Source organism: Nyctereutes procyonoides, unplaced genomic scaffold (assembly GCF_905146905.1).
Source record: "Nyctereutes procyonoides isolate TBG_1078 unplaced genomic scaffold, NYPRO_anot_genome, whole genome shotgun sequence".
In the NCBI taxonomy this organism is placed as follows: Eukaryota; Metazoa; Chordata; class Mammalia; order Carnivora; family Canidae; genus Nyctereutes; species Nyctereutes procyonoides.
In genome coordinates, this window is record NW_026575135.1 from 22,069,755 (window position 1) to 22,092,287 (window position 22,533).

Below are 22,533 nucleotides of genomic sequence, written 5' to 3' on the forward strand. Positions count from 1 at the left end.
TGTCTTAAATATATAATAATTATATATAATATGCATGTTATAGATAATTAAATATATAAAGATTTATACCACAAATAGGAAAGAAAACTGATTAAAGATCATGATCTGAGAGCACCTGGGTGGCTCAGTTGGTTAAGTGTCTGGCTTCAGCTCAGATCCTGGGATCAAGCCTCAGCAGGGACCCTCTTTCTCCCCCTCCCTCTGCCTGCCACTCTGCCTACCTGTATGCTCACAGGCTCTCTTTCTGTCAAATAAATAAATCTTTTTTAAAAAATTAAAAAGTTAATGATCCCTCTTGACTATGGTCTGAATGAGAGACATTAATGAGGCCCATCCTATAGTTAAAGAAGCATTTGCCTATAGATCTGTGAGTCTTCATGACTAATGGTCTACCTGGGTCAAGCTAGAAAAGTAACAGAAGCAATAAGCCTGTGTGAGTTGAAAGAGACTGAAACCTAGGAGTGAGGCTTGCTCAATCCTGACTCTCATTTAGATGCCAAGCCAAGTTCTAAGGAGGGCCTGGGAGGAGGATGGTTAATGTGAGGGCCCTTTACTGAAGGAGAAGTAATCACACCAAAAAACTGCTACCCTTTGATCCCCATGTCTCACCATTTTGCTTTTGAGTTGTTTGATGTGTTTTCAGCCTTAAACATTTTAAAAAGAATCCTTCAACTTTTGAGAATGAACTAAGAGGAGGTTACTGTTGCCCCTACACCAGCACACCAAGTATGCTTTTGTCTGATATCACAGCCCTGGCCTTGTGTCCAACACTAAGAACCACCGTAGAAAGTCTCAAAAGAATCATGCTTCAATGTGGAGGTCCCAGGAGAGCGGAACTTTAACAGCTGGGCTGAGGCGGAACAGAGTCTGGACGGAAAGCAAACTTCCAGAAAGCGGCGGGTTGAAGACTTCCGCCCCGCAGAGAATTTGCCTCCACCCCCACCCAGCCCCTTACGCCCAACTCGCGTTCTGCGCAGGCTCCTGGAATTGTTTGTCGTCTCTATGGCAACACGGTGGCTAGTGCCGGGAGATGGAGGTCGCGGAGTCTACCCGGCGGCCATCGCGGGCTCGGTGAGAGCTGCAGCTTTGGCTGCAGGTGTAAGGGGGCAAGAAAGGTCAGGGGACTTACCGTGCTGCGCTTTTGACAACTGTGATGCATTCGCTTTCTTTTAGATCTTTAGCCGTACAGCCTGGCGCTGAAGGGCTCGGGTCCACTTCAGAACTGTTGCCTTCAGATGGCAATCCTAGGTCGGCCCTGGCAGCCGCAACTGCTGCAGCTACCGCCGCAACCACCGCCAAAACTGCGGCGTTCCCCACGAAGACCCCAGAGTGCCGCTCTGAGCCGAGTGTTCTCGGTCGTCCTGGGGAGCCCTGCACTGGAGCCAGCTTTACTCACAAGATAGGCTGGAGGAGACTTGGCTTTGAGCCTGTCTGTGTTTCCCGTTTCAGCCAGGATCCCTGTACTACAAATGACCTTAGCTCTAGTCCCGTCCCTGTTCCTGGCTCCAGTGCTGGTCCTAGCCATGGCTCTGGCCCTGGCTGTGACTCTGGTCAAGGCACTGGTCCTGATTCTGGCCCTGGTTCTGCCACTGACACTGGGCCTAGTCCAGACTGTGGCCATGACCCTGAGCTCAGCCCCTACAGTCTCCCAAGCTTCAGAAACCCTGGGGAAGAGCTGGTCCCTGACTATAACTCCTGGAATCACTACAGCCACCACTGGGAACCTCAGAAACAACCCTGGAAATTTTTGCAAGTTTCAGGACCTGGTGCCCAAGGGCAACAGAAGACCCCCCAGGTTGAAGGGAAGTGTAAGGTTCTCAATGAAACATTGCCACGGGGCCACTGCCTTCTCTACAACTGGGAGGAGGAGGTATTAAGGTTTTGACCTGCTCCCTTTTCCCGAAGACTACCCCCAGTTTCCTGGGGGAAGCAGTAGTTTATGATGAGGGTGGGTACCATAAAGGATATCATGGTCACTCAACTTGGGGCCCACAGAGAGCCACCAACCACCTGGATCAAGTCCCAAGCATGCAAGATGGCTCTGAGAGTTTCTTCTTTCGACATGGACACCAGGGACTCCTGACCATGCAGCTACCATCACCCATGTCCTTCAGCACCACCCAGAAAGACTCCTACCAGCCCCCACGAAACTACTATCCACCAATTCGAGGTGTGAAGCATGAGAGAGTGGGCCAGCATGAGCCCATTAGAGAAAAAAAGAGAGAAAGGAATTCCCAGTAGTACTATGGCCAGTCCAATGGGTAGAAGGGTAAAACCCCATGATTTTCCTTCCTTTTCTCACATTTGTTTCCTCTGGGACTGCTGCTTAACCAGATTCCCCCATTCTCTATTCCCTGCCCTCCCACAGGAAAGCGTGAAGCCATGCTAGAGATGCTCCTGCACCATCAGATCTGGTGAGAGGCTGGGTGAAGGGTAAAGGAGAGGGGGAAGACAAAAATCAGGGAAGAATGGCTCTGATGCCCTCCAGGACGGTATAGTAAAGAGGTGCAGGCAGAGCAGGAACCCAAAGGGAAGCACCCTGAGGTCGAGTCTGTGACACACCACGACTACCGAAAGGAGCTGGTACAAGCCAGGCCTCCTGCCCCAACCAAGGTGAGAACTTATTACATACCACTTATACAGCTGGGCTCTAGCGGGCTGTGGGAAAGCAGCAGAGGGTATGAAAGGGAGCACAAACCATGAGTTTTTCGGGTTCTCTCTTTTACAGCCTCATGACTACCGATGGGAGCAGCCTGAAACCTTCTGGATACAGAGGGCACCACAGCTACCGGTGTGTGAGGGTGTTGGGAGTGGGGGAGAAGAAGGAGGGGAAGAGGCTGCTGTGTTCTGGCTTGGCACAGAGCAGGATCTGTCCTCATCCTGGCCCTCCTCCAGGGTGTCAGCAACATCAAGACCCTGGACACGCCATTCCGGAAGAACTGCAGCTTCTCAACACCAGTACCTTTATCGCTGGGGCAGCCTTTGCCCTATGAACCTGAGGATTATTCCCACCAACTGGGAGAAATATCTTCCCTTGCCTGTCAGGGAGGAGGACAAGGTGGTGAAATGGGTAGAACTACTATCTAAGGCTTGAGGAGGGAAGAGGGATGTGGAATATAGAGTCTATCTCCGTCTGTACTGGAGAGGTGGGAAAGAAGTAAATTCTGTCTGTACTTGGTGAACGGGCTTTCCATAAAGGGTCCTCACTCATCCTGAGACTGCCAATTCAGTGATTCCGTATGTTACCATGTTCACACTCCAAAATCTTTCCTTGGACTCACCCCTAACCCAGACTCTGACACCATGACATTTTCTGTTGTTTTATATTTGGCCAAAATATTCTGGTTTAGATACAGATATTTACAGAAGGTAGGGAAGAAGGGAATCAGGCCAGAGTGAGGCAGGTATATGTACAAGGCTGAGCTGCAAAGGGCAACAACTTCCATATAAGGTAGGGTTTTTGTGCATGTTCATTTCCATCCTACACAACAATGTCCATTTCTGGTGTGTGGAGAGATGGTGACCACTGCCCACCCAGGTACCAGCAGCAGGAGACTGTGTGACTTGGGAAGAAGTAGGGTTTACAGGAGTCCAGCAGGTCCTTTCCGCTCTCCTAGGAGCCAGTAAGTTCGCATCTTTCCTTTTCCCTGGAAGTGGGGGAGTGAAGATAATTCAGATTCTTTTATGTTACCCCCTTTATCTCCCTCTTTTCCCCATTGTCCCCATAATTGCTTTCATCCTCCCTTCCCATGACCCCTCCCCATGGCCCGCCATCACCTTCATCTCCACATCCCCCCGAAGCTCTAGCTGGAAGCATCCTAGCTCATCCAGGGCATCCTTGGTGGTGGAGGAGACATGGATCTTCAGGGCTGGGGTGGGATGGGGGCGAGGATGGTGGGAAGATGAATCAAAGAAAAGACAACAGAAGAATTGGTGGTATCGGAGAGAGCTTTACCCAACCACCACCCATCAGAAGGTTCTCAGTCTTCCCAGGGCATGCACTAGAACTAAAATATGTCCAAGGATGGGGCAGTCAGGAGCTGTAGTCTCTCAGATTGAGAGATTTGGAGGAGCTCTGAAAAGAAGAAAAGGACAACACATACAGGCTGAGGCTAGGGTTGAGGGCTAATGTTTTACCTTGACCATTAGACTCCATTCGGGAAGCAGTGTTCACTGTGTCACCAAAAAGACAATAGCGGGGCATCTTCAGGCCAACAACCCCAGCACAAACGGGCCCTAGGAGAAGAAACAGGTTGGGAGAGCCTGAGAAAAGCAGATACAAGGGCTGGAGTGAGAGTCAGCCTTACCCGTGTGGACCCCTATGCGTAGCCTCAGCTGGTCATGGGGTCGGTGGCGGATGCGGAAGGAAGAAACGGCATCCAGTAATGCTAGGGCCATCCGAGCAATCTCCGGGGCGTGGCGTTGACCATTTCGGCCTGGGAGACCAGACACCACCATGTAGGCATCTCCAATCGTTTCTACCTGATTGAGATGGGGATTAAAAGGTCACCTCTATGTGTATCAGTGGGAATAGGGAAGTGTGGAAGGAGATAAGCTGGACACCACTATGAGTCATCCTAGCAGCCTGGGAGGCCAGAACATTAACTAGATAGTAAATGCTATGGTCCTGAGAATTGGCAGGGGGCGGGGGGTGCGTTTTAAGGGTATCCTTAAGTCTTCCTATCCCACCCCTGTACCTGGCGAACACTCAGTAAATGTTTACTGAATGAATTGATACCCTGTCTCCAACAAGACATGGACAAGTAGGTTCTGCGGTCAGGAAATGGGAAGCAAGAGAACAGGGTTGACCTGGTGCGGAGTCAGGCAGGCCCATTGAAATAGGCCTCAGACAGCCTGAACTGCCCAAGGTAAGATAGCAGCCACTTGGCTTTGTTAATTGTACTGAAGCTATACAAAAGAACGTCCTGTTTTTAGGGACTAGACACTGAACTGTTCAGGGATAAAATGGGCGCTGTGCCTGCAACTTACTCTCAAGTGGTCCAGAAAATAATTCTATAGATACACAGATTTTTAAAAAAATAAAATAAAAAATAAAACAAAGCAAATGGGGTAAAATAAAAATAACTGGTGAATCTGCATTAAAGGTTTATAGGAGTTCTTTGTTACAGTAATAACAGACTTGGTAGAGTAAATCCAAAGGGAAGGGACAGAAATAGTATTATCTGTGCAATGTAAAACACTTTCCACAATCTATTATTCTCATCTTATAGGTAAGATATGTGAGGCTTAAGGAGCTTTCCAGTTACTTGCTCAAGGCCAACAATTAGTCACAAAATCAACACCTGAGCTGCATTGATTTTTACTCTGCAGCACAATAAAGCCCACCCTGTGCCAATTCAATGACTTCAATATGATTCTCATCTTATAGGTAAGATACGTGAGGCTTAAGGAGCTTTCCAGTTACTTGCTCAAGGCCAACAATTAGTCACAAAATCACACCTACACTACATTGGTTTTTACTCTGCAGCCCAATAAAGCCCACCCTGTGCCAATTCAATGACTTCAATAATTTTTTTTACAAGGTAGCTTGTCCCTCACCCTAATAAATCATCCCCTAGAGGGGATGGAGAGATGAGAAAAGATGGATAGGCTGTATTTATATGCCAAGGCAAAAGTGGCAAATAGAGGCTAACTCCTGTGATGGTTCCGATTAGGGCAGCCTAAGGATTCACAAGACTTTAGACTGAAATGTACAATTAGAGTACCAAAGCCTCATGTGTCTACAAAGGGCACCCAGTACTAGGGTGCTGGAGACCCAAGAGGACAAAATGACTATAAAGCAAGGGAAGGTGTGTAGAGTTCAGGGAGATTGGGTTTTCAAGGTGGTGTCAGGAGGAGGGTAGCCCCAGCTCTCACCTTGTAGACGTCAAAGTTGTCAATTATGGCATCAAAGCAGGTATACAGGTCATTAAGAAGTGTCACCACCTAACAAGGATGGGAAAGTAGAGCCCCTGAGACTTGAGCCTAACTTTCTAAGAATTCTTAACCCGTAAGTCCTAATAAAATATGGGAACTCCAGAACAAAATGAATCTCCCCTCCTATCAAGGATCCCTATGCCCCCAATCCCTTGCCCCCAAGCTCCCCCAGATCCCTATCCCACCCTTACTTCTCACTCATGGTTCTCACCTGCATGGGGGTGCTCTCTGCTGACAAAGCTGTGAAGCCAACAATGTCACTGAAGTAGATGGTAACACTGTCAAAGGCCTCAGCCTGTACAGTCTCTCCCCGTTTTAACTGCTCTGCCACTGAACTAGGAAGCAAGGGCCAAACTCAGAATATGAGGATGGGATGGTGGGAGCAGAAATGCATAACATGAAAGCTAAGCAGGGTAGAAGAGAAGGAAGGTGGGTGGGAAGACATTACAGACTAGCTCAAGGCAAAGTATTTCAGTGGTGGAGGGGATGGAAGGGGCCCCTTGGGGATGAGGGTGAAATGTCTCAAGTTGGGATTGTTCTGCATCCACTTGCTAAAGCAAGGTATCATAGAGCAGTGTCCTAAGAAGAAGGAATGGGAAGCCAGGAAGAAGGCAGCATAGCTATTTGAAGACAGAATTAAAACATACGGTCTACAGCCAGAAAGGCTCACTGTGCCAAGATATAACAAAGGGTTCTAAGAGCTGGGAAGTGAGTTCTCTGGAGCTTGCTCAGGGAAAACTCAACAGAGTAGAATACCAAAGGAAAATTTGAGAAAGGTGACCAAAGTCTCACTGGGGTAGAATTTGGTAGAGCAGAGCCTCAGCCTTGCGTTTCTCCTCCAGATAGGCCTGTGTGCGCTCCTCCACCAGCTTTTCCAGGTTATTGGCATACTGTTCCATGCGCAACAGCAAGTTGTCCAATATGCTCGTGCCACCCTCCCTGTGGGGGAGGCCGGGATATGGTAGCTGCTCCTGGATTCTGAAGACTCCAAGGACTTCCTACCCAACCCATTCTCTTGGCCTCCCAGCCCCACCTCATCCACCAAGACTGATGAGGTTTCTATCCCTGGAGAGCCCCTGCCCCTTAGTGCCCTCTCACTTGTTAAAGCGGCGAATGAAGCCCTTAATTTGTCCAAAGTCAGGCCGCTCAGCTGGTTCCTGGGCCCAACATCGCTCCATCAGCAAAACTAGCTCTTCATTCAGTTGGGTCCGGTCAATGCTAGGCCGGAAATATGGCCGCTGACTATTTCGGACCTTCTGAACAATCTCTGAGGGTGATAAAGGGTTTGAATGAAGAACAGAGTTCCGCAGGAAGAAGAGTCTATGGGTAGTAGATTGACTCTCACCTTTGGGGCTGAGGTCCAGGCCCTCCAAGTAGAAAGGACCACTTCGAAGTGCTATCTCCTGTAAGATGATCCCAAAACTATAGACATCAGCCTTCTGCATGCCTGTGGTTGGCAATGGGTTCCCACTGAGCAGTTCTGGTGCAGTCCACAGCTTCTCTGAAAAGAGGAAACACACTGGCCAGGTCCTCAAAAAGAGTATTCCCCAAGCCCGTAATGCTCCCCATTTTACTGTCATTCTATCTCCCTCTCCCACCCCCCACCCAGGTGGAAATGATCAAGGCCAGAGGAGCAATATAAAAGTGGGTTGTGGGGAAAGTCTCACTGGCATAGAGGGCGTGGCTGTCATCAGGTTCAGCAGTTGATCGGAAGCTGGCCAGACCATAGTCTGTGATTTTGAGCACAAAACGACTATCCACCACACAGTTGGAGGACTTGAGACTCCCATGAGATGCAATAATGCTGTTATGGAGAAAGGCCATGCCCTGCAGGATACAGATCAAGTCATGGGTTTGGATGGTATCTGGCTCATGATACCCGCTCCCTTCTCCATTAGTTAGCTGTCTAAAGATCTCAGGACCATAAAAAGCAATGAGTTACTTTTGAAAGGCATCCTTTACAGTAAGTTCCTACCCGAAGAAGCAGGCCGAATGCAGAGTCATCCGTTCTTGGTATCATAAACAGTATGTGGGCACTAGACACCAGGGACAGGAGAAATGTTTAAGGGGAGGGACAAGGGGACATCTGGGTGGCTCAGTGGTTGAGCATCTCCTTCAGCTCAGGGTGTGATCCTGGGATCCAGGATCAAGTCCCACATCGGGCTCTCCACAGAGAGCTACTTCTCCCTGTGCTGTGTCTCTGCCTCTCTCTGTGTCTCTCATGAATAAATAAATAAATATTTTAAAAATGGGGGGGGGGGACAAGGGGAGCTATCAGTTATTACCCTGGAAAGGGCAGTCAGTCTTCTGATATTGAACAGAACTATGAGAGTGAATCCAAGAATGACATGATTGACACCCATGATGGCCTCAAATGTATCGCCACTACTTAGGAAGTCATGGCTAGAGACCCAGGTATCAAGAATACCTAGATGCACCACGGAAGACTACCCAGTTGTAAACTTTAACATATAACCACGTGTAGGCAGGCAAGTCAGAATGGAAGGGAAAGCAATCTACTGGGCCAGAGAGAAAGTAGAGAAAATAGTAAATCAGTGAAACCCAGGAAAATGAACAAAAAGTAGAGGATAGCTGCCAAGCCAATGCAGAAGCCAGAAGAGTAAAACCTGCCTCCACAGGCATGGAGCCAAAGAGAAAAACCTTAGCCTATGAGGGACTTTAAGGCAGCTCCTAAGAAGACCGAGTGGTGCTTCCCAAAATGAAACCCTGGGCACCCACCCAAGTCAGCTCAGGTGGAACAGAAAAAAGATGCAGTGATCTGTATGCTAACCAAAACATCTCTGTCTGTCTAAATATTTAGCTCCAGACCTAAACAATTCATAACTCTAGTCTCTGTGAACTCCTCCTTTTTATTTTTTGATAGCAACAAAACCTTTGGGAATCACCAAATTTGTGAATACAGAAAGGATTAGGCTTCTGGCTTTGCTCTAAATCACTTTTCCATCAAATCATAATTCTCTCAAGAGTCATGTTTTTCTTGTATTTATCATCACAGTCAGCCACCACATCAACTTTACCTAATATTTTCTCTCATTTGATGGCAAATTTTCACACACATACACCACACACACATGCACACACACACACACACACACACACACAATTTTTAAATAACTTCATGAGAATTAAACAGAAAAACCAAAGCCAGCTTCAGGTGTGATACAAGTGACCCACTAGGCTAGTTCACTGGCTGTAGGAATCACAGCCCATGCAAGATTCAAATTCATATGTCTGCAAATCTGTGGACCACTGAGTCACTTCAAAATAGCTTAAAACTAATATATGGGAAGATACCAAAGGTTTAGTATAATCTTCTTTGGTTTCTCTTAGTTTTGCTAGTAAATGTTCTTTTTTAAATTTGTTTTTCTGGAAAAAAAAAAAGAGCAGCTATGCCAAATATTGGTCAGAGAATAAATGATGAGAAAAAAACAAAAGAGAAATATGATTGGAGACCCCATTCATCTTTTTCCTGCTAAGAAATCTTAACATCAACTCTTGGAGGTTTAAAAAAAAAAAAAAAAGATGATGGTGAGGGATCTGAGATATCTAAGGTAGGAAAACAAAAATTCTTTACAGGTGCAGGACTCTCTGCAGCAGATAAAGCTCCCCCAATTAAAAACCCCAGACCAGGGAGCCCTGGGTGGCTCAGTGGTTTGGCGCCTGCCTTTGGCCCAGGGCGCGATCCTGGAGACCGGGGATCCAATCCCACATCGGGCTCCCGGTGCATGGAGCCTGCTTCTCCCTCTGCCTGTGTCATTGCCTCTCTCTCTCTCTCTCTCTCTCTCTCTCTCTCTCTCTCTCTTTCATAAATAAATAAAAATTAAAAAAAAAAACCAGACCCTTTATTTACCCATTACTACCCAACCATAGGAATAAGGGGAACTGGAAAGAATGGGACTTTCAAAGTACTAGGAGAAACTGAAAGCAAAGATCAAGAAACAAAGGCATATTAGGGGTGCCTGGGTGGCTCAGTCATTAAGCGTCTGCCTTCAGCTCAGGTCATAATCCTGGGGTCCTGGGATCAAGTCCCACATCAGGCTCCCTGCTCAGCAGAGTCTGCTTCTCCCTCTGCCCCTTCCTCCTTACCCCCCCTCCTCTAATAAATAAATAAAATGTTTTAAAAAAAAAGAAACAAAGGCATTTATAGCAGATGAACTCTTAAGGAAAAGCAGGGAAGACTTACCTTAACCAGGTCATTAATGAGCGAATAACGAAACATCCAGTCCAGGTTGATGCTGTCATTTTCCAGAATATCCTGGTAGTGACATGGAATAGATTATGTACCCATCCTAGTCCTACTAGCTATCAGGTACTTATCTCCCCCATCCCTAGAATCTCTACCTTTCCCTTACCTGTAAACTCCCACGAGGACAATACTCAGTGACGATGCAAATGTTGGGAGGGTCAATGCAGGCACCAATGAAGCGCGTGAGGTGGTTGAACTGAACATCTCTCATCTAACAACAACAACCAAAGATGGGAGAGGAGAAAAAGAATTGAAGGAGTTGAAAAAGTAGATACAGAAATATACCACTACATGACAGGACCTTACTCTTAATTGTACCTGCAACTTACAATCCTTTATAAATAAGCCCCTTTCCTTCCTAGCCAAGGTTACTATTCCCCTCTCCTCTTCCCCCTTTCCTCTCCTCCATCCCTATCTACCCCTCACCCTTAACTCATACACCGTTACATACATGTTTGAGTTCAAACAGAACCTGCCGGGTCAGCTCAATGCGCTTCTTATTCACATGTTTGATGGCGACAACATTTCCCTGGTGGTGGGAGTGAAAGGGGGAAAGGGAAATTAGTATCAGGGGTTCCTGGGTGCTAGCAAATCCTGGAGAAGTGTGGGGACATCCAGGAGCTCAGCTAGACACAGAAAGGAAGGTTATGAGGGGCAGAGGTTGATGGCAAGAAGTGACAGATGGGGATGAGACAGGATGAAATGGTGGGGACCAGAACAAGCGGATGACTGTTCACCTTGAAGTGACCGGTGTTGGCAAAGATCTGGTATTTCCCATGGGCTGTCATGAGCGAGCCGTAACTGGATCCCCGCTGGGGCCAAGGGCAACATGGAGGCGGAAGGATGAAAGGAACATTAGATGATGGTGGCAGAGCAGGGGCTATCGTTACAAGCCAATGTGCTGGGAAAGGTCCAGGGTACGAAAGGACAGGCACTCAGAGGGAAGCAAAGGGACAGCTGAGACCAGAACTCACCAGCGACAGCGTGAGGCGACTGCCTGCACCTTTATGATATCGTTCTGAATTGCCAAACTGCAGCTCTTCCCAGCGAATGCGCCACAACATGCTAGCCAGCTCCTTCTCCAGCATCAGCTTTCTGTAAGGACTGCACACCTCAGTTGACTGGCAAGCCCAATCCTACCACCCCGTGAGCCGATGGTGGGGGCACGGGGGTTTCCCTGCAGTTCCTGAAGCTGCAACTATCACACCCAAGTTGGGACTTGGTCCAGGACTATCAGGGAAGGGTACATTCTCTACATATGGCATATGTGCCCTGTACTCATTTGAAAACGCAGAGGTGGAAGGTAAAAAGGTCTTTCTTACAATGGTGGCATTTGTGCAAAGTTCACCCTTACCCTTGTAAGACCCCACTCAAAACACCTGGTTAGGACACCCAGTCTAGGACCAAAAGTGGAAAAACAACACGTAGGCTAAAAGACAGCTTCACAAGAAAGGCTAGAGAGGAAGGGGTTAGGCCTAAGAGACAACCATCAAACCGAGAGGCCCACTAACCCCCAGAAGCCCTGAGCGGTGGGATGGAGAGGGCAGGTCAGTGGGAAGCCCAGAACTCACCGGAAAATGAGGAAGCTGGAAACACCAAACATGATGAAGGTGATTCCTGTGCCCAGGGCCACAATCGCCAGAGTGGAAAGTGGGGCTGAAAGAAGGAAAGAAGGTCCAGAGGGGACCCTGAGAAAGACTGTGTGGAGTTGTGGACAGGGAAGGGGTGGTGCTCGGGGTGCAGGGAGCAGACAGATGACTTGAGGGAAAGTAGGCGGAGGTGGGGTACAAGTAGAGGGAAAAACAGAGCTAAGGGTGGGGGTGGGAAGTCAGGGAGAGGAGATGAAAGAATGTAAGGGGAGGAAGGATTACTCCCAGCCCCCCGCACACACCCACTTTTATCACAGGATGGGTCGTCCAAGTCAAAGGCACAGGGGGGATTGTCCAAGGGGGGGGCCCCCTTCACCCAGGGAATAGGCCGTCCCGTCCACCAAATCTGCTTCTCAGCTCCTGAGTAGTGGGCTGCAGGCTGTGAGGAAGGAGAAAACTGGGCCCACAGGCCTGCTCCCACCAGCCTCTCCCCCAGACTCCAGGGTTTGGCTGCTTTCTCCCCCACCTCCCACCCACCCAGGATAGCGCTCCCACAAAAAAAAAAAAAAAAAAAAAAAAAAAAACAACACAAGTCCCTGCCTTAGTATCCCTGATTCTGCCTCCACTGGACCCTGGAAAGCTGGATATTCAGGGCCCACCGTCTCCTCCCTGCCTCTGCCCCCATCACCTGGAAGTCCCCAGAGTCCAGGTCTCCCATGGCCCACAGGACAAAGTCAGTCTCTCGGTCATTGTTCTTGTCCATAACAACCAGGCCAGTTACACCTAAGATAGAAAAGAGGAGCCCTTCCTTTGAGATCCACCCTAGGCCCCTCTCCTGCGCTCCCATTCCTCTAATTACCTCAGATCCCTCCCGGCCCTCATTCTTAATACACGTCCGCCTCCACCATGTTCTCTGACCCCTCCTGAATCTTCTTCTGCCCCTAGCACCAGTGTTTTCTTCTGCCCACTCCACTCCCAGGCCTGACAGTGGTGCTCTGGCCTCCACCTGACCCGCTTCGTTACCGTGGTATCTCCGTCCCTGCATCTTCTCCACAATTCGGAGTCCGTCTTCCCGGGTGCCTCCCTCTTGTATTGTCTCGTTCAGGACTTCAGCATACAGCAGGATCCCATCATAGAAGCAGCCAGCAATGAGGTTCATCTAGGGGAGGCAACATCATTAGTGCTCTCCAAATGTCCTGCCAGGACCTTCCCCAGCCCCCATCTCCCATCTCTGGGGTCTCCTTCTACTCCTTCTCTCTTCTGGTTTGCTTTCTTCCCTCCCCTTCTTTCTTTCTTTTTTTTTTTTTTTAAGATTTTATTTATTTATTTATGAGAGACACAGAGAGAGGGGCAGAGACACAGGCAGAGGGAGAAGCAAGCTCCTTGCAAGGAGCACAATGCAGGACTCGATCCCGGATTCCGGGATCACGCCCAGAGCCTAAGGCAGACGCCCAACTGCTGAGCCACCCAGGCTTCCCTCCTCCTCTCATTCCTAAGATGCCACCCCTACCTCACTGGACAGAAGAGCAGAAGGAAAAATACTGGATGAAAGCAGATAGTCCCCAGATAGGGCTGGCTCCATGGCCAAGGCTTGATGCTGAGTTAGGGAGAAGAGCCTTTCCTCCAAGCTGGCCTGACTTTCAGGAAGAAGAGATCTACTTACCAGGGAGGGGGCCAGCTCCACACCGAAATCTTCCCGGGCTCTTATCAGCAGACGATTCTGGAATTCCTGATACTCAGGATTTGGGGGTTCTCGGTAAGTGATCACCAATACTGTCTGTACCAATAGCACATGGGGAAGAGTGAACAGGATTCAAGATAGGCATGGGGAGGAGAGGAAGTAGGACACAGAAGCCTGGTGAAATATTCATGGTACAAAATACACACAGGTGAATCTGGAAGGGTTCTTAGAATCTGAAAGGATACTAAGCGCTGTGTTGTGTATGCACCTGTGTGTGTGATACACGTGCAGTGTATGTTTAATACATCTGGGAAGAGGAGAGTGGCACTCCTCCATGAAAGGTGCATGATTCTGGAGCCTGGAAAACAGATGAAATCAATTCCATCCCCCAAACCTGTCCCCTCATCTTCGTGAATCCCCTTGCCACCAGCTAGCCTCCCTGCCTGGCTGCCACAGCACTCACAGCTGCTCCATCCCATCCTTTCTGGATACCTAATCCACTATCAAGGACAACACTGATCAACAGCTCCTCTCTAAGGTGTTAATTACTGTTAATGTTATCAGTAAAGTATTTATATTTTCATTTGGGCCACTTGGACACAGCACCTCCACCCAGTGAATTAAACAGATTTCAGGTTCTATGACATGTGAGGGAAATCCTCAGAGAAAATGATTCCAACTGTGAAAAGTTGTGGGCTCATTCACTTAACATGTGTAGAACAGCCACCATAAGCAGCACTGTCCTCCATACTGGCATGGTCCTATATGTCACTAAGTAAGAGACATGTGTCACAGAGAAAACACATAGTCATATGCCTACATGCATGTCATAGATAAGCAAATGACACATGTGATCTCAGCCATGCTCACATCTCACTGGCCTTGAGTCAGTGCATCTCTTTTTTTTAAAAAAAGATTTTATTTATTTATTCATGAGGGACACAGAGAGAGAGAAAGAGGCAGAGACAGGTAGAGGGAGAAGCAGGCTCCATGTAGGGAGCCTGATGTGGGACTCGATCTCCGATCCCAGGATCAGGCCCTGAGCCAAAGGCAGATGCTCAACCGCTGAGCCACCCAGGCAATCCAAGTCAGTGCCTCACTAGGGTGCCTGCCTGGTGCCCACCGACCTAACACATTTCCCTTCCTTGGCTGCTGGACATATTGGCCTGTGCCTACACCTCAGATTGTGCAATCACTGAGATCAGCCTCTGCCTTGGATGGGAAATTGGCATTGCAACTTCAGGGGAAGACTTCATTCCAATCAATGCATTTTGCGGAATGATAGATTAAAATCTACTCACTTCTACCAGTTTTGTTCATTCTTGTCACTGAAAACACGTGTGGACACAGAGACATTAGATAAATCATATATATATATATATATATATTAAATCATATATATATATGACTTATTTTATATCAATTCATTCTAGGTGGGAAATAATAAAGTTGATTTCCAATATGTACTCATTACATTAGACTATAGTTTTCTTCAAAAGGTAATTATTCTTATTGGAGCATTTGGATCCTTGATCATACTTGTAATACTCACACCCTCAGGTAAAATTTAAAAGGAGAAGGAGAGGGGCAGACCCAGTGGTGCAGCGGTTTAGTGCCGCCTGCAGACCAGGGCGTGATCCTGGAGACCCTGGATCGAGTCCCACGTCAGGCTCTCTGTATGATGCCTGCTTCTTCCTCTGCCTGTGTCTCTGCCTCTCCCTCTCTCTGTCTCTAAGAATAAATAAATAAAATCTTTTAAAAATTTAAAAATAAATAAATAAATAAATAAATAAATAAATAAATAAATAAATAAAAGGAGAAGGAGGCTGAGGATGGGGTTTGTTCAGTAACACCTGTATTAAGAATATAAGTAAAATAGAAGACTAGGATATTGTTGACAATGTATAAAAATCAGTAAAAGAGCTCAAAAAGATTGGGCTTAACACAATTTACATTTCAATATAAAGGCTGATAATAGGTTTTTAATGCTTTTTAAATACTTCATAATTCTCTAGGTTTATCTGTTTGCTAGACTAGCAGTTCCCAAACATTTTGATTCCACGACCCCTTTACACTACTAAAAATTACTGAGGACCACGGACCACAAAGAGCTTTTGATTACATAGATTATATCTATCAATATTTCGACTTTAGAAATTAAGACTGACAAATTTTTAAAACACAAGAGTACACAAGTACACCTACAGCTGCCAGGGTGATAAGAGCATCACATGTCATGTAGCCTCTGGAAAACTGCACTGTACAATCACAGAGGGAGAAGAGTGAGGAGGCAAATAAACATCTTAGGATCATGTTTAAATAGTTTTGACCTGATGGTCCTTCTGAAAGGATTTCAGAAGCCCCCAGGATTCTAAGACCACATTTTGAAAACTGCTATGCTAGACTGTTTTGCTGTGGTTACTAGCTACTTAAAAAAAAAGAAAAAGAAAAAGAAAAGAAAAGAAAACCCCCAAAGAACTTCTATGCTTGCTCAGGGCTGCACAGAGAGAAACAGGTAAAGGTAGGTGATGGTGTCCCTTTTCACAGTGGACCCCAGGTGAGAGAAAAACAAGCAAAGGCTGCCAGAAATGGGTGTAGCTCTAGGTGAAGCCAGAAGTGCACCTAAGTACCAGCCTGGCTTTGAGGCCTACACTTAAGGCCCTCTCCTGCCACAGCAGGAGGCGCTGTGAACAGTGGCTTAAACCCACAGAGAATAGTCTCCAGAAGAGATTCTGCGTTAGAGTCCTTGGTTCAGCACTTACTCCATCCTAGCCGCTGGTGTTCCCCTCGGTAATGCAATCTCCTGCTGGTCACCTAGGTTGTGACCTCTGCCTAGGTCTCTGACCCTGAAGTCCTCGAATGTACAACCTGGGCCTCTGGATCCTTAGAGTCTGGTCATTTGTTTATTTAGTTCTATTGTATCTACTTATTCTTTCCTACCCTGGTTGTTCATCTTGGTGTATAGTACCTGACAGAACTACTCTTCTGTAGACGAATTCCTAGTCCTATCCTCGCTTCTCCCCAACACACACCTTAATTCAATTCAGTAGGCATGTGCTAGGCATGGAATACAAAGTTGAGCATGATCAATCAGCTATGGCTTACAGAGACAGAAAAATCGTATCAATATACTTATTTTCAGAGACCTCTCCCCCAGTAGGCCAGGTATCTCTGGGGTAAGAGTTCTCTGCTCTTTAATCCTTGGGTGGAGCTGACCATCCAACTTTCCTCATGCCCTGTCCAGCTTCAGCATTGGAACAGAATAAGCAGCTTCTGAAAAATACCTCATTACCCTCTTACCCTCACCCCACCCCAAAGCCTTGATTTTCCCCTTAGCATATTCTTGACTGCCTATTCCCCTTTCTCTCGTGTTATAGCAAAATCCCCCTTTGTTTTTCTAACCGAGTAACACCTGCAGCAAGTGGGAGGACTGAGAATTAATTTATCTGATTATTAGCTGACTAGATCTCATTTCCCTCAACCCTAAGTACTGGGACCCCTTGACTGGTAGCAATTTCCAGATGAGAAAGAGAGGTATTCCTTCCACATACAGCCCAAAACAATACAGATTCCATAGCCTTTTAGAGTCTCTCTATGACTCTCCTATTCTTCCTCGACTATACTAGCTAAAGTACAATTCCCTCATTATTCCCTTTTCATGAGAGGCTTTTTTTAAATTTTGGTTTTTGTTTTTTGTGGGTTTTTTTGTTTTTTTAGTAACATTCATTGCAAGTTGTCCCATGTTTGTATTTATTTGTTTATTTAGTGTCTGTCTATCCTACTAAATGTAAGCTCCAGGCAAGGACTACATCTATTATGTTCTCCACTGTATACCAGTATCTAGCACAGTGACTGGGACATAATAGGTGCTCAGTAGACGCTAACAGAATGAGTCAATCTTCTGATGAATCAAACATAGACTGTATAATGTGGTAAATTCTACAGGAGACAGAGTTAAGAATAGGAAATTCACTCCAACCTTGGAGATTCAAGGATTGTTTCCCTGAAGGGGAAATAATTCATCTGAGTCTTAAAGAAAACATACACATTATCCAGACAAAGGTGAGAAGGTTGTTTTTGGCAAAAATTACACCATAAACACAACCTATCTTGCCACTGCCCACAGTCAAGTGTGACAGTCACAGACTCGTACCCTGACATGCCATTCACAGGTACAGCCAAATATATAATGACCACCATGTAAAACTTTACTTGTTGGAGAAGATGATCACCCAAGTCCAACCCTTGTACACATCTACTGAATTTCAGATTCAAAGAATCCCAGGGGAAAAGACTTTAGAGTTATCCCATATGTAACCTCAAATCCTTTTCAGGAAAAGGAGGGATATGGATAAATAAGAAACACATATACATAAATTAGTTAAAAATTGGTAGGAAAATCAGGGAACAGTGCATGGGTATGAACAGGCAAAGATCTGGAATGAGAGAAGGAAGAGCATTCCAGAAATAAGGCACAGAAAGCACAAAGGCAAGAGGACAGGGAGGCCTAGGGGTCGGGGGACTGAGAGAGGTCACTTGGCTGGAATACTGGGTGTGAAGGATGCTATGAGGCAAGATTGAAAAACCAGGCTAACATATACTGTAGAAGGTCTGAAGTGTCATGATAAGGAGTCAAGTCTTTATTCTATACCAAGTAAGTCCTTGAAAGTTTTGAGCAGAGGAGTGAAATGAACAGAGTCCTATCAATTTCCCCTACAAATTATTTCATAAATTCATTTCTTTCTTTTTTCCTTTTCTTTTAAGGTTTTATTTATTTGAGAGAGAGACAGCATGAGCAGGATTAGGGGCAGAGGGAGAGGGAGCAGACTCCCTGCTGAGTAGGGAGCCCAACGCGGTGCTTGATCCTAGGACCCTGGGACCACGACCTGAGCCAAAGATAAGACGCCTAACCCACTGAGCTCCCCAAGTGCCCCAATTCATTTCTTTCCATTCCTACTACTGCCACTGTTGTTCGAACCCATATCACTTCATGCCATTTGAGACCCACATACAGGCAGTCTTAATGCCTCTGGTCTCTTCCTCTTCAGGTAGGATTACTACCTGAATTGTCTCTATATTTCTCTTTACAAAAAAAAAAAAAAAAGAAGAAGAAGAAAGAAAAAGAAAAAAAAAATCTCAAGGACCCTACATTCAAGTCCAAGTGCTTTGATCTTAGGTTCAGAGCTCTCCTTAACCTGATTATATCTCTGCAACATTATTTCCTGTATCTGCTTCAAGCCAACCCTTCTTTCTGGGCAGGTCAGTACCTTCCCGGTACCCCAAACAGGCCCATTTCTATCTTTGTCTCTTTGCTCAGGCTGCCTGGATCCTCTTTCCCACTCAGACTAGGAAATATGACTTCTATCCTTCAAGTCACCACAGATTCTCACTCCTTTATAAGAAGGCCTCCCTAAACCCAGCTCACACTGACTCTCCCTCCCCTGAACTCCTTAAAGTCCTTAGTGTTCTGTTCCAAGACACATAATCATATTCTTTCTCATTCTTGTAACTAATTGTACCACCATCATGCCTCGTTTGTCCAGAAAGGATGGAAGTCCTCTCAGGGCCTGGGGACAGGTCTCTTCTGGGAACTTTTCTCCCTCACAGTATAGTCTACTAAAGGGACTTAAGAGAGTGCTCCAGGATCTTGGGAGGTAGTGCTGGAGGGAATCACAAAAGTGGACAAGTAAGAAAGCATGATATGAAACTCAACAAGCCTCTGTTCATTTCACTCCTAGAAGCTCATAATTCCTGCCCTGTTCTGGAGTTTCTGTGGGTCTTATAAGAGACAGAGAATCTCCAAAGAAGCTCCTCTTCCCCCTCATGCATGTTTGGCTCAAACGATACCTGAAAGGCCTCTCTGAGGGCCTGGGCCTGTTCCCGGGTACGATTGTCCTGCCAGGGCCGGCCTGTAGATCGTGTGGGCCCTGCACGAAGACTCTCCCCGAAGACGTCCAGGTAAAAGAAGACATAATCCCCATTGGTCAGGTTCTCCCTCTGGGCCTGAAGTAGGATTTCATGCAGCATCTCCAGAGGGCCACAGATATACACAACTAGGAACGGGTACAAGACAGGGACATTCTGAGAAAGCCCCCAAACAGCCTCTTCTCTGAACCATCTGCACTTCCATCTTTAGCAAGGAAGAAAGTGCCCTAACCTATCAACCACCCAACATATGCTCCCTATCCCTTCTCCCGGGAGTCTATGTCATAAGGACCCTCAGGCCTTATGGACCATCTGGCAGAGGTCAGAGTCTGACTCCAGACCCCAGAGGAAGGGAGCTATCAGCTGTAAGCCCCTCCTCTTCACAGAGCTCTTGATTGTTGCACCCCACCCAGCCCTCCTCACTGCCCTGCTCTGCCCTGCCTTCCCCTAGCCTCAAAGGCACTGACATCTCAAAATTTCTCTCAGTGTCAGCTTTTCCCTGTCTTTCCCAAACAAATCTGCTAAATCCAAAGGTTCATTTATGGAGACCTCACTCCTTTTCTGCCACCAAGGGGTCTTGGTGTCCCAATCTCATAAGTCTCTGCTCACAGATGGACACACATTCACTACTCGAGCACGAATTTCATACTGCTCCCCAAATTCAATTCCCCCGCAATCCCACATTCTTCCCTGATGCAGGATTCACTTCTCATTCAATCTTAAATCTTATCCCTTGTTTACATCTGCCTGTGCCATCCACGGGCTCCCCTAATATAATGCCTCAACCTTCTCACAGGTGCTCTGTCCACAAGTGCTTCTCGACCCCAACCACCATGTACAGTTCCTCCATGCCCACCTCCATCCACAATTCCCCAGCGCTGAGCTCCAGGGATCCAGCGACCCTCCTCCCCTGACCCTCAGATAGCCTGGGCCACACTCACTGCGCCCGTTGGCCCGGATGAAGTGGGTGGCCTGCTCAGGACCCCCTGGCTCACGGGCATACACCTGGTGCTGCACACTGAGGTTGCTGCCCTGCAGGGCCTCAAAGACGCCCTCGATGGTGAAGTAGTGAGGCCGGTCATCTGTGCGAGCATCCAGATACAGCAAGGCAGCACGGGCAGTCCAATTGAAGTGCCCGTGTAATGTCACTACAAACTCACCCAGCTTGGGAGCAGAGGGGCCAGTGCGCACCAGGGTACGATAATGCTCATTCTTAGCTGCAAAACCAGAGGCCACAGCACCGGCAGTCAGCAGGGGGAGACGCCAATGTGAGGCAAAGCGGGCCACAGAGGCAGCAGGGTACACGCAACCGGGGCCCAACAGAAGATCGGGGTCATGGTACAGCTTGAGGTCCACAGCGCGCAGCGGTGCCAGGTACTCAGAGCAGGCGCCATCTAGTTCAGAGCTGACAAACCTCAGGTCCACGGGCAGTGCCCGACCCAGCGCCTCCACAGCTAGTGCCACAGCAGGACCCACCCGTGGCCAGGCCCAGGCATAGCTCAGGTTGTGTTCTGGTAGCACTACCGCCAGCGTCAGGTTCCGCGCCCCGGGAGGACGCACCCCACCTGCCAGGGCTGCCACCAACAGCAGGAGTGATGGCAGTGCCATGGGGAGAAAGCAGCAGCCCCCCCGCCCCCAGAACCTGGCGCCACTCTGGCCTACCAGGGAGGCAGAAGCACCACCCAGCCTGGGACCTGGGGAAGATGGCCAGGAAGAGAAGTGAGGAGAAGCTAGGTAGGCTGGGATACAGAAAGTGGTGGGGATGGGAGAGGAGCAGATGGCAGGAAGCCCCCCCGGGGATGGGTGAGGAAGGAGTGGGTCTACCAGCCTGGGGCAAGGACTGAGGGCTGAGTTGGGTGGCAGGAAAAGGGAGGGACCCAGGGGGCCTGCGACGGGGATGGGGACAGTGAGAGGTGGAGAAGCCTGATAAAGCTGAGAAGGAAAAGTGGGATGGGGTGGGGGTGGGGGGGAGGCTGGTACAAAGGAAAGGCCTGGGGGTACCTCACCGCTGAAGGGGCTAGGAGGAGGGCTGAGGGCTGCGGAAAGGAGGACCAAGGGGGCAAGGTGGGAGGGGGCCCGCGCCGCCCAAGGACTGGGACCATGGGCGGGCGGGGAGCGAAGCGAGGCCTGGGCCGGAGGAGAGGGAAAGGCAGGGTAAATCTCCCTGTGAAGGCTTCTCCTGAAGCTCCTGCTTGGACTAACGGGCCCAGGGCGCCGGTCCCATCCGGAGCTGCGGCGGCCCCGCCCGTGTCCCAGCTCCTCTGTGCTCCGCTCCTCCTGGGCCCGGGCGGCCGCCGCTGCCGGCGCTTCCTCCCGCCCCCCGCCTGGGCCCCCGGGCGCGCCGCTAGTCCAGGTCAGGTCGCCGCGGCCCGGCCCGTCTCCGCTCGCTGCGCCGGCGGCGGCGGCCGAGTGTGACTCCCCGGGCAGGCCGCCCGCGCCCGCCCCCGCCCCGCGCCTACCCCGCCCTCGCCCCCGCCCCCGCGGCCCCTCCTCCTCCCCCTCCCGCCCCACCCTCTGGCGCCTGCTGTCTCCCCCCCCTCCACCCCCTACCCCGGCGCCCGGGGACGTCCCAGGTCTCCAACCCATCCAGGGACAGCTCAGGGGCTCCGCGCTAGGGCCTGGCAGGCAGGCGAGGTTCCCGGGCGCCCTCTCACTTCAAGGGCCTACTTCTGTCTCCCCCAAGCCCCAGCCCGCTCCGCCACTCTCTCCCCATCTTGCACAGGGCCGCGAGCCCAGAACTTCTCTTCTCCCCACTCGCACATCCCGCTGTTCTTAGAGTCCCCTCTCCACTCCCCTGAGTCCCTCCAACGCTCCAGTCTCCAGGAAGCAGTCAGGAATCCCCAAATGTTTGGTATCCTCACTTGTTCTCCACCTAATAAACCAGAGCACCCTTCTCATTGCCAGGAACCTCTCACTCCTTCACCAGGAACACATGCCTGCTACCTGGAAGACTGACGCCTCCAGGACCTAGGGACTCCGATGACTGATTTTGCCTGAGCCCTTACAAAGCCCATGGGTTGGTCTCCTTCTTCCTTAGACCTCAGCCCTCCAACCTCCCTCTTCCTTCGCCATGCTCCCTTCTGGGCCCTCCCATGCCCTCAGAGGCCCACCATAGCCTGCTGGGCCTTTACCAC

At 48.8% G+C, this 22,533-nt stretch overlaps 2 protein-coding genes across 6 annotated transcripts; one reads left to right on the top strand and one right to left on the bottom strand.

The window, feature by feature from the left end:
* Positions 1-118: 118 nt before the first annotated feature.
* SPAG8 (sperm associated antigen 8) lies at positions 119-3,149 on the top strand. Its single transcript, XM_055302372.1, has 7 exons — positions 119-1,071; positions 1,174-1,870; positions 1,996-2,170; positions 2,369-2,414; positions 2,499-2,613; positions 2,729-2,791; positions 2,896-3,149. Exons 1-7 carry the CDS (start codon positions 1,031-1,033, stop codon positions 3,085-3,087), a joined length of 1,329 nt encoding a protein of 442 aa, XP_055158347.1. The 5' UTR covers positions 119-1,030; the 3' UTR covers positions 3,088-3,149.
* A 158-nt stretch (positions 3,150-3,307) lies between these two features.
* NPR2 (natriuretic peptide receptor 2) lies at positions 3,308-21,794 on the bottom strand. Of its 5 annotated transcripts, none has more exons than XM_055302370.1 (22): positions 20,560-21,794; positions 19,322-19,527; positions 13,457-13,570; positions 12,817-12,952; positions 12,482-12,576; positions 12,100-12,232; positions 11,776-11,860; positions 11,179-11,308; positions 10,942-11,016; positions 10,656-10,733; positions 10,311-10,415; positions 10,142-10,213; positions 7,605-7,764; positions 7,283-7,438; positions 7,036-7,204; positions 6,730-6,876; positions 6,149-6,272; positions 5,878-5,946; positions 4,308-4,482; positions 4,138-4,236; positions 3,778-3,869; positions 3,308-3,647 (listed from the first exon to the last, which is right to left on the bottom strand). In XM_055302370.1, exons 1-22 carry the CDS (start codon positions 21,005-21,007, stop codon positions 3,582-3,584), a joined length of 2,934 nt encoding a protein of 977 aa, XP_055158345.1. In that variant the 5' UTR covers positions 21,008-21,794; the 3' UTR covers positions 3,308-3,581. The 5 variants fall into 5 exon arrangements, with proteins under 5 accessions (XP_055158345.1, XP_055158342.1, XP_055158341.1 ...); XM_055302367.1 differs by having other exon boundaries at positions 11,179-11,299; positions 20,341-21,794; XM_055302366.1 differs by having other exon boundaries at positions 20,341-21,794.
* Positions 21,795-22,533: the final 739 nt, after the last annotated feature.

Bases quoted from the DNA above. Each gene is read 5' to 3' on its own strand.
- SPAG8 (XM_055302372.1), top strand. From the start codon at position 1,031: ATGGAGGTCGCGGAGTCTACCCGGCGGCCATCGCGGGCTCG. The intron at 2,171-2,368 runs GTGTGAAGCATG...GCCCTCCCACAG, and splicing joins CTACTATCCACCAATTCGAG to GAAAGCGTGAAGCCATGCTA. The intron at 2,792-2,895 runs GTGTGTGAGGGT...GCCCTCCTCCAG, and splicing joins AGAGGGCACCACAGCTACCG to GGTGTCAGCAACATCAAGAC.
- NPR2 (XM_055302366.1), bottom strand. From the start codon at position 21,007: ATGGCACTGCCATCACTCCTGCTGTTGGTGGCAGCCCTGGCAGGTGGG. The intron at 11,861-12,099 runs GTGGGTGTGTGC...TCCTTCTTTCAG, and splicing joins CGACCCATCCTGTGATAAAA to CCCCACTTTCCACTCTGGCG. The intron at 6,273-6,729 runs GTGAGACTTTGG...CTTGCTTCCTAG, and splicing joins CTCTACCAAATTCTACCCCA to TTCAGTGGCAGAGCAGTTAA.